We start from the raw sequence: 18,579 nt of genomic DNA on the forward strand, positions 1-18,579 counted from the left end.
GTGGTGAGAGAAAACCAGACAAATCCGAGACTGACCAAATAATTACGTCAATAAGTTTTGATTTAATTATTTTTGGGTTTTACTTTTTCGGCTGTTGTATGTATATATGTCGCAGCCAAATTGTTAGTTTAGCCGCTTTACAAATCGTCTGTTTGATTAAACGGCGCTGTTTAACAAAGCTAATTAACGTTCAGCCACTTTACAAAAAGACTAAATTCCGAAAGATTGAATGATGTTACGTTCTACAATACGATTAGCCAAACAATTAGCCGCTTTATAATATCCAGATTGTTATATTAACTTCCGATTCTTAGCACTTGAGAAGCAACGGGGCGTTCACCAATATGACGTCGTGCATTACAGATTTATTTCATTACTAATTATTCCAAACTTTATTTTATTATAAACAGTTTAATGGAATTATAATCACATTATACACGCTTTAAAGCAACAGGGGAAGGCATTGTGATGTGTAATGAACGTACAGCCAAGTGTGCGTTTGAAAACCGAAATATTGCTTTATTAAAAATGACATTTGGCACCGGTACCAAAACTGTATAAAATGAAAATTCTCGACACCACTGTTACGGCTTTTGACGTCCGAACGACTACTTGACATCCCCGATATCACGACTTTCCATAGCCAAATAATTAAGAATGTAAAACGTAGACGTTGAATGAAGGTTTCATACTTTATTGTGTTTCGTGTACATATAAGATAAAACGGTAATCATTTGAAAACGATTGACCTACGCACGCTTGATGGCAGTTTCTATACCTGTAATGTTTACATGTATGTTTTCGGGGATTTAATATTAATTCATTTATTGTTATCATTAATACGTTTTGGTATCCGTTTCGGTATTATTCTGAATTGTCATTCATAATTATTATTGCTATTAGTAATATTAATCCTTGCTATTTTTATTTTCCTTAACCGAAATTGCTGTAAAACAATTGATTCTTTTTCCATTGCGAGGCCATCGTCTACTACAGACCCTGTTGTAAGGTATAGTCGAGGAATTACAGCCTTGCTGCTCATGCCAGTAAGGCTAAACCTTAGAATGACGTCCGCGTGGCGTTTTAGTGATCAAATATGGTAATTTACTGGAAATATTTTCATATGTTTTTCACATTTTAACAGGCCATGTTATTCTTAATTTAACAAAAATATCGTGCTATCGCAATCGCTTTGTTGATCTGTAGATCTAAGTTACACTTATTTTATATCCAGATTTGTTCGCATGTGTCTCAATTTTTACTTTTCTTGCTGTTATATATAACAGAAGGAAAGTATGGCGATTGTTTAAAAAAGTACCCCGTAAGTTTTCTACACGTGTGTGTCAGGGGCACGATTTTGTTCACCCTGTTTGAAGCTCAATAACTCCTGTGCTTTTTGTCGGAAATTTCGGAAATTTTGCAGGACGATTTGTGTATTAGAGCGATTAATGCTGTTCAATTTTAGTGATTTAAGCTCGAGGGGGTTGGGAGATAGAGGGGGTCGTGTGTCATATCTCGAGTGCGGTGGGACTTAATGACGATTTTACTCGCTATTAGCATTTATAATTTTTTATAAAACCCATCCCTATCCTCAAAATTAAGCCTTTTGCAATTTTATAATAGTTTTATCTTGAGGAAACCGTGTTTTATGTTTTCTTTCTTGCGAAGACACAATGCAGTGACAGTAGATTTAAAACACTGGGCAAATTTTCATCCCTTATTCGGTTGGACCGAATAAGGGATGAAAATTTGCCCAGTGTTTTAAATCTACTGTCACTGCATTGTGTCTTCGCAAGAAAAAAATTTTATAATAGTTAAAAATATAACAGATGGTGTCACCAAAGTTTCCGGGAGAGTTAAGCAACTCGTTGCTGGATTAAAAATGTTTTTTTTTTATATATATATATAAAGTTCTCTACTGTTGAAGAGATTCGTAAATGGGAAGAAATGCGCAATTTTTATGATAGTTTTTGATACATATTTCTTTTTGATTTGTTGTAAATTTTACACTGTACTTCCACGAATGCGTGAAGCAGAGTCAGTGTTACAGTGTCAGTGTAAGTTCAGATGTTACTTGAAATATATACAGTAATACCCCGAACCTACGCGATAGGTGGGACCGAGCGATAACCGCGTAAGTCGGGGTATAATTTCGCATATAAATACGTGCAAATTATTTTTAATTGGGGCCGGAGACTAAAGAAAACAATAATTTAGAAAAAAAAACATTTAATAAAATCTTAGATAATACATATGTATAACAAATTATGTTATTAAAATCGTAAACCGAAGTTATTTTGACGTAGAAGGCTTCATAAGATCTAACAAATTCGTCTGACGGCTCAAAGATTATTTTTTCTCCCGCAAAATTTCTTCATGATAATAATTTTTTTATTTCTCGTTTTGTAGAAGAAATGCACTCTGCATATTTTCTAAAATTTGTAACCCCTTTTCAATTGAACTGAGGCCTTCTGTCAAGTTTTCACAGCTTCGAGAATTTTTTCTTTACCTTTTATAATTGTTCTGACCGTCGATTCTGGTAGATCAAACTTTTTTGCCAATTCACAAATTTTCATTTTTGTATCGAAGACATTAATAATGTTAACTTTACATTCCAAAGATAAAGTTTTTCTTTTCTTGTTTGATGCAGAAGAATCAGTTCTACTTTGTTTGGATGATATAGTAGAGTCTCTCAAGTCTCCGTAGATATAACAAACACAGAAATAAATAACACAAAATAAATTGTAGCTATGCGTCGATTCCGCGCGACATGTCCGAACATGTAAGCCGAACAATAGTGTGAGGGGGAGTGAGTAATCAAGAGTTGCGTGGCGCTCAAACAAAAGACGAATCGACGAGATTTGAAAATCGCGTAACTCCGTGTTCGTGTAAGTCGAGGTATTACTGTAATTTAATTCCAGAAATTCTGATCATGAGATTACAGTTATATAAAAAATTTCAAATCCATTTTTATCAAATATATAGTAATATAGGCCTATATTTATTACTTCAAATTCTAATTATCTTTAATCAACATTATCAAAATTAAGCCAAAATTATTCAATCTAATTATCGAAGATTGATCTATAAGAATACTAACACGAATAAATTTTTTAAAATTAATATAAAATATTAAAAAAAAATTAACAACCAGTTGCGTAACTTTCCCGGTAAAAACGTTAAAATTGTGTGTGGCGTCATCTGTTATGACATTTTATTTAAAATATTCTTATATTAATAATTATAAAATAGCAAAAAGCTTAATTTTGAGGGTAGAGATGAGTTTTATAAATATAAATATAAAAATATATATATATAAAATCTTCATTAAGTCCGACCGCACTCGAGATATGACACACGATCCCCTCTATCTCCTCACCCCTTCGACCTTTAACCACTAAAATTTATCAGCGTCAATTCACCTGATATACAAACCACCTTGCAAAATTTTAGAAATTTTCGACAGAACGCACAGGAGTTGTTATGCTTCAAATTGGGTGAACAAAACCGTGGCCCCACACACAATACACACCCCAACATCCATACATACAAAAATAAAACCGCAACATTTTTCACTTCTCGACGTTTTTCAAGGGCCTTTGAGGCCAAAAATGTAAAAATCTTGGGTAGGGTCATTTTTTAATCGATTACCAAACTTTCTCTCTGTTATACGTAACAGCCAGATAGCTGAAATGTCTCAATAAAATACCAAACTGTTGACTCGCATACAACTTATAATTTGGACATTTTATAAATAAGCAACTTTGCTATCGGAAAGAGCTCCCAGGATCTAAAAAATACTCCTTTTTTTTACCTTTTTTAAACCAATATTTATAGGTAAAAAAAGTATTGTTTTTACCCATAAATAATGTATATTTTGACCTTATATTAAAAAAAAAATATATATCGAGGCAAAAAAAATGTTTTATAAAATTTAATAATTTTTGTACACGAAACTAATTAAATTTAAAGTAAAAATTATGTAAATTATCGTTATATAATTTTAATTCAATGAAATGAAAAATAAAAGATCTTTTATTTATGAATTTAATAAACTTAATTACTTAATTTTCATATATAATAATTACATTAATGAGATATTTATATTTATTCAAACGAATTTAGAATGATATTAGTTTTAGATTCAAGGTCCACCGAGAGAATGGGAGAACATCGGTGCAAAGACCATTTTGGGGGCCCCTGCTTATACAAATAAGAAATAACATAATGATATTGAAGTAGAAAGATAATCTAGTATAAATTTTATAAATGTTAACCTTATTGAAAATGTTATTTCATTATTTGCTAAAAACTTTAAGAAAACAGACAATTCTTAAATTTCTCTCTCTCTCTGGTGGGCCCCCTAAAGATCATAGGACCCCTGCTGCACTCCCCGCCTAGACTAATACATACTTCTTTAAAAATGTATTTATTTCATTGGGGATTTAGTTCAAAACTATAATTAATGAATTAGAAATGTAATATTTTATAATAAAAAGTTTATTTTTTTTGATTTTTTACATCTATTCGAACTTAAAAATATATTTAAAATTTGTAAAATAAAGGAAAAATATTCATGAATAAATATATTTACTTTTCTATTTAATTTTAAAAATAAAACAAATTGAAAATTCAAATTTTGTAAATTAAAAACGTTAAAAAAAAGTAGACTAAACAATTCTGCCATTAATTACATTTTCTTATTTTTAATAATTTTTTTTATACCTTTCTTTTTAGGGAAAGTTTTTCTCTAAAAATATATATATTTTTAATTATTATTCAGATTAAATTTTTAACAAGAGACTGTAACTAAATTAATTTCAAAAGACTCTCAGTAAAAATCAATTTAGTTATTTACTCGTTACAAAAGATAATATATATATATATATATATATATATATATATATATTCAAAGAATGATAATTAAATTGGATGTATTAATCTTATTATTTTAGAAAATTTTCAATTATAATTGATTTTTTTAAAAAAATATAAGTAGATAAACATCAATAAGTAATGGTTTAATTTGTGTCTTAGGGTTTTTAATAATAAATATAATTAATTTTTTTCTTCATTTTTTTTTATTGTAAATTGAAAATAATACCTTATTAACTATAATGAACAACTTTTTAATAGTTTTTTTTAAAAAAAATGTTTGTAAATCCGCTACGGCATAGAACGTAATTCTCAATGTCAATTACATAAAACAATTTAAAGATATTATCCGGTAACGGTAAAGTTACGGCACAATACTTAGAAATTGCAAGCTACTGAACCGGTTTCTGAAGTAAAGAAGTGAACAGAAATCAGGTAGATGCAACGTTTAGGTCATGAGGCTCTCACTCCTGTATTAAAGAGGTGGACGACCTGCACTTTTATGCTTTTTAACCGTTGAGTTGTATTTTATTTTTTAAACGTTATCGACGATATATACAAAGTTTAGCTTTAATATGTGGAATCATGTTTTGGTACATCGTATTCTTTATCGTTACTCCTGTTCGTACGCAGAGATTTCAACCCGAACAAATCCATCTTGCAATCGGTGGTATGATTTATTTTATACAATATTTTCGATTTTATATACCCCATTTTTTTTTTTAATAACAATTCTTGTTAATGCAGTTATTTTTATTGTGTAAATGCGATTTAATGTTTATAACGATCCTTTTCTAGACATTTTTCTTTCCTTCTCTCATATTTCTTAATTTTTTTTACATCAATCCATTTTTAAATACTATTGAACTGCAAACATTTTCTGTAGATAATCTAAAGGAAATGGTAGTGATGTGGAATACCCCCGATAATCCTAAACTTTCATTCGTGCAATATGGTAACTCTAGATCTTCCTTGGATAGACAAGCTGTGGGTACCAGAAGAGTTCTTAACAATGGAGCTCTGATTGTCAGTAAACAATACGTTCACACTGTCCGTTTACAAAACTTACAACCTAATTCTACTTATTGTAAGTAAATTTCTTCACTCCTCTCTTCCCTCGTAATGATTCGTTTTTACTCTACAAGTTGACCTTACAATGTTATTTTTATCTTTTAGGGTACAAATGTGGTAGCATTAAAGGATGGAGTGACGTGTACAGTTTCGTCACAGTTCCCGAGGGATCAGAATGGAGTCCTAAAGTAATCGTTTTTGGTGATTTGGGATTAGAAAATGCTCGATCCGCGCCTAGATTACAAAAAGAAGCCGAATCTGGACAATGGAATTTTATGATACATAATGGTTAGTTTATATGTACAATATATATTTAATAAGATACAAATTAATCTATTGTAGGATTAGTAATAACCTATGTCGCAACTTGTGTATAGGTAGTAAATTTACGTCATAAGTGACGTGTCGGTGACAGTTCCATCGTATATAACTTTATCGGAGACGATATAAAAACTGGTAACCGGTGACAAAATATATGGCATAATAAATAATGCCATCTCTATTATAGATAGAAATTTATGACTAAAAATCCCTGTTCACTCCATGTATTTGATAAGTATTAAACTTGACCTTGCTCTCTATTTTTAAACGAAATTAATTTTACTATAAATTGGGAAATAAGAAATTTAAACGATAAACTTTTACCTTTAATAATGTACTTATAGATAAATTATTGACAAGAACCGGTATAAAAACTTATGAGGTTTATTCAATACTTAAATTTCTCCCTTTCATCTCATTAAATACTAAAATTTAGTTTCAAAGTTCGAGTGTTCAGTGATTAATATTAACTTTTCGACCCTACCATTACGTAAGAGATGTGTTACAAGTCTCCTGATATAAAAATTAATTTTATTTTTATATTACAGGAAGAATAAAGGAAGAAAATTTTTAAAATACTTTTTATTAGGTTTAAAAAGTTTAATATTTTTAACAAAAGGCTCCACTATAGAACATAGCTTATTCTTTAGCTCTCTCCTTTCTTTGTTAGTCTCAGATATCGCCATTAAAGCATAAAAATTCCTATCTGTTTTCTCTCAAATTATTAAACTTTTTGACATTTTTTTTGCGAAATTAAAGAAAATAATAAGTAATTAAATATAGTTTAGATACTTATTTAGTCTTATATTAAAATTAAATGAGAATTATATCTTCTCATAACACTTGACGCCTGCCATTCCGTCAAATCTTTAGATAGTTTCGGTGTAATGATATAAATATTACACGTGAATATAATTAGAATTTTTCAGCCTATAATTATGTAGTTAATTTCGTAAAGTCATTAATTAATATTGAAAAATTCTTATAAAATATAAAAAAATTTAAATAAATGTACGCCAAACTTATATCGATTTGATGACACGCGACTTTTTAAGCTTTTATATATATATATATATACAAGTTCTTTCTATCACAGATTATATACAAGTTCTTTCTTCACAGAATTATTTACAGCTTGATTTTCTTCTGGAGATAATGTCATTCTGTTGAGAATATTTTGTTCGTTATTGAATTCTTATCGTGTCAAAAACATGTTCATCTGCATCTTCTCTCTTCTTTCCTGTTTCTCCTTGTCATTCCGCCATTCATTTCTAGATTTTAGCAATGATAAAGCCACTCTAAAATGACAAGAAAACAAATTGACTTAGTTATTTTAAAATGGAATGTTCCCCTTTTTTTCACTTTTATTTTTTGTTTGAACAGTAGAAATTTACTTGCATTTTTTATTTATTATAGGTGACATAGCCTACGATCTCAATTTGGTGAGTATAAATTATTTTATACAGGACTATATTGATATAAAGATTATTTAGATTAAAGATATATTTAAACGATTTTATTGTTTACAACAGGTACTAGGGAAAGTGGGTGATCTTTTCATGCGTTTGATTGAACCTATAGCAACACTCGTACCGTATATGGTGACTGTTGGGAATCACGAGTCTTTTTGGTAAAAATTTATTTATATAATTATATAAATACATAAACAGCATCGAGTTAAAATAATACACGTTTAAATATAGGAATTTTAGTAATTATAAAACACGGTTTGACATGCCAGGAAACGAAGATAATATGATGTACAGGTTTGTTTATTGTTCTTTCTCGCAAATTAAATGAAAAAGCTTGATAAATAATGTGTTAAATAAAAAAAATGCATATCTAGCGATGGTGTTTCCACAGCTTGAAAGTTGGACCCGCTTTATTTATTTTTTTATCCACTGAAGTCTATTACTTTCTGGAACTTGGTGGGATATCTGCTATAGAACGGCAATATGTTTGGCTCGAAAACCTCCTTATTGTAAGTGAAAAACTAATAAAATTATTCCGTCTTAGTACTTTAATAACCTTAAAATCGGATTAATCCACGATATAAATTAATTTAGGAAGCTAATTTACCAGAAAACAGGAAAAAATGGCCGTGGATTATCGTATTTGGACACAGACCCATGTATTGTTCCAATAACAATATTCGTGATTGCTCTTGGGATCAAACTTTAGTGAGTAAACGATCAGCTTCGGTATTCTGTGATTTGCATTATACTTAAAAGAGTTCTATCTGCAGACACGAGTCGGTTTGCCCATCAGCCGAAAATACGGTTTAGAACCTTTGCTGTATAATTACGGAGTCGATTTAGCATTTTGGGCTCACGAACATTCTTACGAAAGAATGTGGCCTCTGTACAACAAAAGAGTAAGTTGTAATATATATATATATATATTATAAATATTAATGTATCTTTATATATGGACATTTTATTTCCTCATCCTAGGTTTATAAAGGCAGCAAAGAATCTCCTTATTTCAATCCTAGAGCCACAATTCATATTACAACTGGCTCGGCCGTAAGTAATATATTTACATTTATTAATAATAAACGAAAAGAATCGACTTTATTCTTTATATTTTCAGGGAAATCGAGAAAAAGTGGACTTTTTTCGTAAACTTTTACCTCGTTGGAGCGCTGTTCGAAATAGCGATTATGGATATACTCGTCTTATTATTCAAAATCGCACGCATTTATATTTCGACATGGTATCTGACGATAAGGTAATTATTATTATTTTTTACAATTAACTATAAATGATACACACTGTAACAAATTTACTTCGAAATTCGTTCACAGGATGGCGCTGTAATAGACGAAGCGTGGATCGTCAAGGAAAAGCATGGTCCATTCCCTATACTTTTTCCTAATGATGCTTATTTCGAAACGTCTTCAGCCACCACGCAATCACCATAAGCTTTTTTAAACGCTTGATAGACATCAATATAACTAATATTTTTTAATCATTTACTTACTAATAAAGTTTATTTTTTGTAAATTATATGGTTTTCATGTAGCCTACTAAATTTAGGTTTAAAGATAAGTATTGAATCCAAGGAATCGTCAGGATTTTGTTTCGCGGGAGCAAAACTAATCGATTAAACACGAGCAACTAATCAATCGATTAATTCATTAAAATCGTTTCGTTTCTATTATACATAGAACTGCCCTCCTTTCTCACACTGCAGTTCTCTTACGCCATATTTGCTGTGATTAAGATGGTACTCGCACATTGATGAGTAAATAAATACAGTGCTATTAACCCCGTGATTTCATTCTTTACGTGTTAATCCACATATCCAATTTTCGACTTTCTGCATCACCTGCAGAACGAATCAATTCTACGGCACTAACTTCATGTATATTCACTCTCGTGAATAACAAACGTGTATTAAAAACACAAGTGTCTTCCAAATTAACACAGTTATTCTATACGGCTTATAGGATAACTCATCGCAGTTAATTGTAGTTACACTGAAGTAATTTTATATAGCACGTGGACTGTAGTTACGTTGAAGTAACTGCAGTTCACGTGCTTTATAAAATTGTTATTTGGAATAAAAACAAATAAAAAGTAAACAATAAAGCAAATCTCACGAGAGACGTTTACTCTTTCTGGCCTCTGTCTATGGCCTCTTTGATGGATTCAAGAAGATTATAGGAAGCGCAAAAAGCACGAAATTAAATAGGCCTATGTATATATATTTTTTTTATTAAAATAAAAATATGTTTTCTTTATTTTATAATCTAATATTTGGTATTGGTATTTTTAATAAAACTGAATTGGGTTTTTCCATTTAAATACAAAGGTAGCGTATTGTTTGTTTATATCGAAATTTACATTTATCGATTAAAAATAATATGTATTTACAGGTTCTCACTATCTTTTGATATACAATGTATGTACAGTTTCCTGAGAAAATTTTCTCCTCTCATAAGTTATTATGTTATCGATAAATATTATTCGGGAATAACTTAGGATAAGGTCCGTGTTTATCCTTTTTAATCAAGAAATGATCGATGGTATCTCCAAACTGAAATCAGATATGAAAATATATATAATTCTATGAGTAAATACAGATCAAACTGTTTGTAATTAAGAGTTGTAATTACCTGATCTGCCGACATTTGTTCTAGTTCAAGATGGGATGCGTTGTGTACTACCATACGAAGATAACCGTAAGTACTACTTCTGAACGCACTCCAGTGAGGTTTGTGCTCTTTAAATTCTAATACCCTTTCTTTATTACCCTGAAATGATTTTAATATTTATAAGTATGCAATATGATAGCTTGGGTTAGCATTAATAACATTAGTTCAACATACTTACCGCGCATCCGCTCGTTATGTGTACGGTAGCTTTTGGGTTATGATAAGGCAACCATATACTTCCATTATATACCTAAACTCCAAAATAATAATAAGAAATCAATAAAGTTTCATTCAGTTTCCTTCCTAATGATGTATGTACTGTACTGTACCAGTTATGGTAGGTAGAAACGTCCTTAGTGATAGCGCCATTAATGATGAACTTAAGAAGTTTAAAGCAGATAATATTAATTTATAACTTTGATATATACCGGGTGGCCCATAATTTGCATTACCATTTAAAAATTTCACAATGCTTTGCTATTACGGTAAATCTCGGCAACCCAACCATTTGCTAGTTCAACACGTTCAGTAATCGGACACTAGTCGACTCTAGGATATCACCGCCGCTGTTGCCAAGTCGTAGACGAGCTTTCCTCTAATTCAAACTCCAGTTTCTACTAAATTCTGCATAATATCAAACCCGAGCATGAATACTCGAGCTTAGGCACGATATTAAATTAAGAGTTGTTATAGAAAATGCCGTACAAAAAGCTCATTCTTGCGAAGCGAAAAAGAGGAATCATTTGACATTATTTTACACACACAGTTTGGAAAATCTTTATTTCTGTACTGATAGAAATTATTTACAAACAAAAATATTATTTAATTTTTAAATAGTTAAAATACTTATAGGCTACTCTTTGTATATAAAAAGGAAAAAATCAAGCAATTGGTTGTGTAACTTTCCCAGCAAAAACATTTAAAATTGTGGCGCCATCTGTTATGATATTTTATTTAAACAATTTTTATATTATTAATTATTATAAAATTTTAAAAAGCTTAATTTAAGGGCAGATATGAGCTTATAAAAAATTGTAAATGCTGTCTGACCATACTTCAGATATGACACACGACCCCCTCTATCTACCCACCCCGTTGGCCTTTAACCACCAAAATTTAATAGCGTCAATCCCTCTAATACACAAACCTCCCTGCAAAATTTCAGAAATTTTTGACAAAAGACACAGGAATTATTAAGCTTCAAAGAGGGTGTGCCCCCACACACTAACACCCATACATACAGAAAAAACTCCAGAATTTTTTGCATTTCTCGGCGTTTAACTGTGCCTAGAGTCCTAAAATATAAAATTCTAGAGGGAGAGTCATTTTTTGACCGATCTCCATACCCTCCGTTATATATACCAGCCTCGGAAAAGTAAAAATTGAGAAAATTTGATATAAAAGAAAAGGAAATTCTGTTATTAAAATATAAAAGAAATATTAAAATACAGACCTTGTTATCGTAAAGTGGCCAAGTACGTTCGTACGAATGCTGATGTCCCCAAATAGCTAAATCGACTCCATATTTATATAAAATTTCTTCCAGGCCGTAATTTAATAGAGGAAGTCCATTACGGGTCTTAAATTTGGTAAAAAGAAAAAAAAGTTAAACGTTATTAATTTAATTAAGTTCATTTTAATAAAATTAATAATTACCAATGTGAAATCCCACGAGCAATCTCGGAACGTCTTGTTTGAGCAATACATAGGTCTGTGGCCGATGACAATAATCCACGGTGTTTGAGCGCGATTATTTGGCAAATTTGCCTCCTAAATAACAGAATTGAATGTTTGCAAATTAGTGGGTGATTGTTTTACTATTAAATAATCATAATAATCAAGAATTTTATTATATTTAAATTCAAAATTTTTAGTAATTTGGCTAGAACAGTGCCGCCGCTCTAGAGGAACCAATCTCTGGTTTTGTCATGGGTATCCACTCATGAAACTGGGCCTCGCCCTTCTCACTCGGTCACCTCCTTTAACAGGTTGACCGGACCCATTATGGACATAGAAAATAAAGCTTTGTTAATCTCTTAATATTAATTAAATCTACTTACTGCCAGTATTTTATTAAGCCATTTATACTGTGCATCTAACTGAGGCAAACGCAAAAAGTAGTAAAATTCAGTCGATATTACTACAAATAAAGCTGGACCCATTTTAAAACTACAAAATATAAAAAAAGATATACTTATATTTTGTAAATTTAAAAATTTCTGATAAATATATTCCTTAAAAATTGTAATTTATTAGGAAATTCCTTGTTACCTATACATCATATTATCATGCTCTCCAGGCATATCAAACCGGGCTTTATAATCTCTAAAATCTCTGAAATGTAGAACAAGTTATTCTTACTCGAAGAAATAATTAACATAAATTCTATAAAAATTACTTTTAGTTTCGCTTAAAAAAAGAAAACTAACCCAAAAATCTCGTGGTTTCCCACAGATACCATGTAGGGCATCACACTGGCTATGGGCTGTATCATATTCATGAAATCGTCGCCCACTGTTCCTAATCTCTGATTAAAGATCACAGCATATTTAATTAATACTTATAAGATATTTTGTGTACAATACTTAATATAATAAATCATTTTACCGAGTTCATATCGTAGGCAATGTCACCTGAAATATAAAATTTACTGATAAGAATCCATTGCTGTAGTTTTAAGCGTACTTCGATAACCGAAAATGAATGATTTTAATAATGAAATACCATTATGAAACAACAAATTCCACTTTCCAGACCAAACTTCTCTCTCTAAACTTGGCATGGATCGAGCATTTCTTAATCCTAAATCACCAAAAATTAATAACTTTGGGCTCCAATTATAACCACGTGGATGCGTTGTGAATTTATAAATTTGGCTCCAATTTTTATTATTTCCACATCTGTACCCTATTCGAGTTTAAAAAAAATTAAGTGTCAACGACCAAGATTTTATAACATTTTAAATGTTTGTCACATTTCTAATGTAATAAACGAAGAGAGAACACTTTGACCTACTTAAAAATCATTCTTAAATTAGATCAATCACCTAAAGAATACGAATAATTTGATAAAAAATGTAAATAATTGCTGTTATTTTTTTCTTATAATAATTTAATAACATAATTATTATCTCAAAATACTATTCTGTATGCTTAATTAATATCAAAGACAGTCTAAATACAGAACTTAATCGCTTGCAAGTTTATTAACACTACTGTTTCCTGCGTAACTTTATTATTTTTACGTGTTGAATACATCAGATAATTATTTCTATGCAGTTTTAATCTTATCGTAGTGATTATTGACCTTTACAATAACCTTGGAGTGGCCCCATTTGCGCTTTATTTCGATGCTGCGAAACTCGATCGTACCTGTTCCAGTGAGAATTCATTCTTTGACAGCATAAACCCGTGGCATTGATCTCTACCAGCATTGACAATCTCCATCCAGTCATTAACATACGATAAACGCCGAGTTCTAACCTATTTTTTCCTACTTAACTGTTGTGTTAGTCATAGATGACTGCCTACATACGAAGATGGAAGTGTTATTTCACTTTCACCTATCACCTCTTTCAATAATTAAATTTATTGATTTCGTGTACTAAATTTTCACTTTTGTACTCATTCATTTTATTATAGAAGTTCGACGGACCATATTTAGGACACACTTTCCTGTTTCTATAATTTCCTAGCTTTGTATTTTCCTATTTTGCACATGTTCGATTTGAATTATTGCTTTCGTATTATTAAATAACACATTTAAAAAAAGCATAAATTCTAACGTATCCCAATTCGTTCCAGGTAAGTTTTAGTTTTGTACAATTCGGTGTACACTAAACAAAAAATATAGAAATAACAAGGAAGGAATTTAAAGTCAGAAATCATAAAAATACACTTTAAAGCTTAAAGCTATTCACGCAGCAAGGAAAACTTTGTATTACTTACAATATGTGACGTTAGGTAACAATTTTTGCAGTCGAACTTTATGCACAAATTGTCTCGTCAGCCTTAATAACAATCCGTGATTTAATTGTTCGCTAATACCAATCCCTAAATAGATTAATTTCGAAGGGGAAGGGCCATATTCTACTTTCGCAACTCCCGGATTATCTTTGGTGTTCCACATGACTACCATTTCGTCTGGATTGTCTGAAATTGTTTCCCAAACATTTCGTTAATTGTCTAACAATAATTATATGAAATGTAAGTGACCTACCTCCTAACGATAGATGAATCTGTTCCGGTTGAAATTCGCTAGCCAAACACACTTTTAATATTATAAAGAGAAATATTAACATTTTAAAGGATTATCCTGAAAATAAAAGTAAAATTCTCAACAAAAGAAAAAGAAATCTTTAAAAGATAATAATGAAAACGGGTTTATGTATATATTTGGGTCATTACAAATAGTTTCATTATTAAATATTCAAAAAGTTTACAGTTAAATTGACAACTGTATACATTATACACATTTATTGTTTATTAAAATAATGTGTTTTCACTTGAAATTGTTTAGAATTAATGCAATAAAAAGTTGAAAATTATCAATTAAATCTAAATTTCAAAAAAATCATCATTACTCCTCGAAATTCATAAAAAAATAAGCAAGAGAAACAATAAAAAAGTTAGCCTACATTTATTAATTGTTGTAGAAATTTAGAAAATAGCATTTTTCAGGCGAAATTAGCTGCGAAAAATGAAGATTCTCACCTGTTTAAAGTATGGAGTGAAAGTGGATGAAGCTACGTGGATGGTGGATGGCGACACAATTTCATCTCGCGCTCTTTCCTGAAAAAGCGGAAAAAAATTTGTCTATAAGAATATAAACGTCGACCTCAATACATGTTCCCTGGTTGGCTGCAGGCTAAATCGTTTGTTTATTTTAATTTCCAAAATGACGACGGCGTACGGGAACGATTTTAATAATATTGAGTTTTATAAAATGTCGTATATTTATTTTTATGGGAGAATAAATAAACACTAGAGTCGTTTAAAGTTGTAATTAGTTAGATTAACTAATGATACTTTAGTTGAGTGACGATACCCGTTAAAAGTGTCATTTATTACTTCCTACGTCCATAGTTCTGATAATTTAGGTAAACGAGGTTGGCATAAAGTACTTTTTTTAAAGTTTAGAAATAATAGGTTGAATGTGTAATTTATTAATTTTCCTGGCTGATGAATGAGAGAAAAATCTCGTAAATGAAATTAATTTCTGCAGTTTTCGTACATGTAATGAATGATATACCGCTGAACCATAAACAAACGGTGTCCAAATTACTTTACTTTATAAATAATTTAAAGCAAAGAACCGATTTATACAGATTTATAGTAAAATTACTCGTTTCTTAACAGGTAAATAAATTAATTAATGTTATCTTGTGTATAGAATTGAAAATCTATAAATCTTCTTTCTATAATTGTAGAAATAAGGCTCCAATATAATATAGAAAAATTGGCAATATTGTTAACTTAAACAGTGAATTTCTTTCGAATATGATTAGGCAATTCAAATTAAAAGAATAATATCGATTTTAGTATAAAATAATACTTATTGTGTGTTGGAATAGAAGAATTTTCATAACTCAAACCATTCAGCAAGCCGCAAACACGCAGAAAATGTGAAGGAGAAACATAAAATTCGGCTGTGTTGATGATTAATTGTTTATTTGTTACATTAAAACAGAATTCTAATACATTTATTTTGGATTTGGTAACAATGCAAGACTAAAATAATTTCGTCACAATTACTACGAAATCATAAAAAATGAACTATTAAAAATTCAATTTATACTCGTAACCCAATGAATATTTCAATTATTTTTATATAATATTTTATATAAATAATTATATTCGTTTTTATTTTAAATTGTAATAAGAATATTACTTATTTTATTCACGAGATAAGTACTTTGTCTACGTATATTTTCGAACGTACAAAACACACACACACACACATATAAATCAATATACTTAACTATTCAATAAATATCAAATTATCTAGGAAATGATATATATAGAATTACTATTTTAATAATGTATAGAATATTTGTATTATTACGGAAAGGAAGAGTAATGTGGATGAAATGAGGAAGAACAAAAAAAAAGGGGGAAATGAACAGAATATATCCTATATCAGACGCATGATTGGCATTTTAGGACTTCCCATAAGTAAATTTATATGGCACGTTCAGGTTTTTCCTCTACAAGCGTAATTTTTAAAGATTTGAAAGAAATTATTTATAGATTTATAACGCTAAATCGAGTAATTATAACTCATGCAATTTTCGTAGCTCTTCGAATCTTTTAATGCGATGATTTACAATTAGTTTAATAGGATACTCGTTACAAATTACTCATTTGAAATGTATGTAAATATGCATATTTTATACGAGAAAAAAAATTTATTTAAACCCTACAGTTTAATGTATTATTTATGAAATTTTATTCTATTTGTTTTTGTAATTTTTATGAATTTTTTTTTTTGAAATATTCCAATTTACGTATGAAGCAAATTAGCGAGGAAGAAGGAAATGCGTTATATTTTTATGATAAAATATCATTTCGTTAGAAAGATTTCGGGTTTAGAGACGTTTCTGTGGGTTTTCAATAAGTTTCTTAAAGCCAATGAAATGTTTTTAAATATGTTTACTTTGATTTTGATAACACGTTATCATAAAATATATGAAAATTCAATATTTGCTTCGTAATTTCTTCAATGAAAAGCGTAAAAAAACTGAAAAAAAAATAGAAATTTAATTGTACCGGTTGAAGTTAAGAACATATTTTAGTTTCTTCGGTATGCAATACAAAAACTAAAATAATATAAAATAAAACATATCCATTTTTATTTAAATTTTTAAGAATATAGTCAATATTTAATAAACACTTCTATTTTTATTGCACTCGTATCGAAACTTAGCTTAATAAACAGCGGTTCTCAATTGGTATGCAGCGAATTTGTCGTAGAAGTGCTACAAAATTTCGAAATTAATAATAATAAATACAAAATACTAATTTTTTCTTTAATATTATTCTTTTCTTAAATATTATTTGTTTATATTATATATAAAAACTGAAGATTTCGACATTATTTTCGTTTGTAAGAGCATTTTTAATGCGATATCGTTGATGTGCCCCATCAAATACGGAAATGCCACTAGTTTAAATAAATTTCAGAATTACTGATTTAACTATTAGTATTATTATTTATTGGATTGTACAGGGGGGGCATCAAGTACTGAGGCATAAAAAGCTCATTATGCAGAGCGAGTGTAAGCTGAGAAGCGGAAATCGACCTATCTGGTACCCTTAAATAATAAGGATTTACTATATCTAATTAAGAATTTTTACTTTATCTGGTACCCTGTCCACTTGAAGATGCAAGAGGGAAGTCGCGGCCTCTTGAACGGGATTAGGTAGTAGCTATAACTGAAGTCCTGAGACAGCAGCCAACTCATTCTCAGTCTTTGAATTCAGATATTGGGAAAACTAGGAGAAGGAAGCTAGCGCTGGCAAGTTTCCGGTAAAAACAATTAATTTTAATTTAATACGTACATTAAATAAAATAAATATTTAAATAAAAGCAATACTACAGCAATTATATATTGTTCAGTTGAATTCACTGAACTACATAATGTGTTTTAATTGCCCTATCTATATTCCTGTATTCTTACTTTAAATTATAATTTTAAGAAAATTTGTAAATGTGATGTGGCCCGCGTGAAACTTACCAGTCGCAAAATGGCCCTTGTTTAAATGAGTTTGATACACGAATAAAACCTTACTTTTTAACTCCAGCTCTCATTCCGTTTTAAATAAATGGATTAGAGTCTTGGAATTTTTTAGCCTCCGTAAGTCAGAAAGGATTGGAGAATTATTTTTTCGTGTACTGCTCAATAGTACAAATAAGTAAAGACTGATTATCTGATTCCATTGTTTTTAAAATAATTTTTTATTTAAGTAAACGTGTTTTTCATGAATTAAACCAGTCAAATTCAATCCAGTTAAGTATAAAAGAAAGCAAAACATCAATAATAAAACTTGAAAAGATATGTAACTTTAATTTAAAAATTAGACTGGAGGGGTTCTTTCTGGGAGGATTTTCTGTGGGAAACTCGCTCCTATTTGGATGCTAAATCAGACACGTAA

General features: G+C 29.9%; 2 protein-coding genes across 2 annotated transcripts; one reads left to right on the plus strand and one right to left on the minus strand.

Annotated features, from left to right (window-relative positions):
• Positions 1 to 5,315: 5,315 nt before the first annotated feature.
• Positions 5,316 to 9,266, plus strand: LOC136969708 (acid phosphatase type 7-like). The gene is made up of 12 exons (XM_067263986.1): positions 5,316 to 5,545; positions 5,762 to 5,962; positions 6,052 to 6,234; positions 7,684 to 7,709; positions 7,800 to 7,897; positions 7,971 to 8,033; positions 8,131 to 8,248; positions 8,334 to 8,447; positions 8,513 to 8,641; positions 8,721 to 8,792; positions 8,860 to 8,997; positions 9,074 to 9,266. The coding sequence occupies exons 1-12, from the start codon at positions 5,461 to 5,463 to the stop codon at positions 9,188 to 9,190; spliced, it is 1,344 nt and encodes a 447-aa protein (XP_067120087.1). The 5' UTR covers positions 5,316 to 5,460; the 3' UTR covers positions 9,191 to 9,266.
• Positions 9,267 to 10,016: 750 nt separating this feature from the next.
• LOC136969692 (acid phosphatase type 7-like) lies at positions 10,017 to 15,208 on the minus strand. Its single transcript, XM_067263970.1, has 13 exons — positions 15,139 to 15,208; positions 14,645 to 14,740; positions 14,374 to 14,577; positions 13,151 to 13,333; positions 13,034 to 13,059; positions 12,856 to 12,953; positions 12,698 to 12,760; positions 12,487 to 12,595; positions 12,083 to 12,196; positions 11,880 to 12,005; positions 10,605 to 10,676; positions 10,388 to 10,525; positions 10,017 to 10,308 (listed from the first exon to the last, which is right to left on the minus strand). The coding sequence occupies exons 2-13, from the start codon at positions 14,724 to 14,726 to the stop codon at positions 10,222 to 10,224; spliced, it is 1,302 nt and encodes a 433-aa protein (XP_067120071.1). The 5' UTR covers positions 14,727 to 14,740; positions 15,139 to 15,208; the 3' UTR covers positions 10,017 to 10,221.
• Positions 15,209 to 18,579: the final 3,371 nt, after the last annotated feature.

Source organism: Centruroides vittatus, unplaced genomic scaffold, assembly GCF_030686945.1.
Source record: "Centruroides vittatus isolate TY-2023 unplaced genomic scaffold, ASM3068694v2 contig_18, whole genome shotgun sequence".
NCBI lineage: Eukaryota > Metazoa > Arthropoda > Arachnida > Scorpiones > Buthidae > Centruroides > Centruroides vittatus.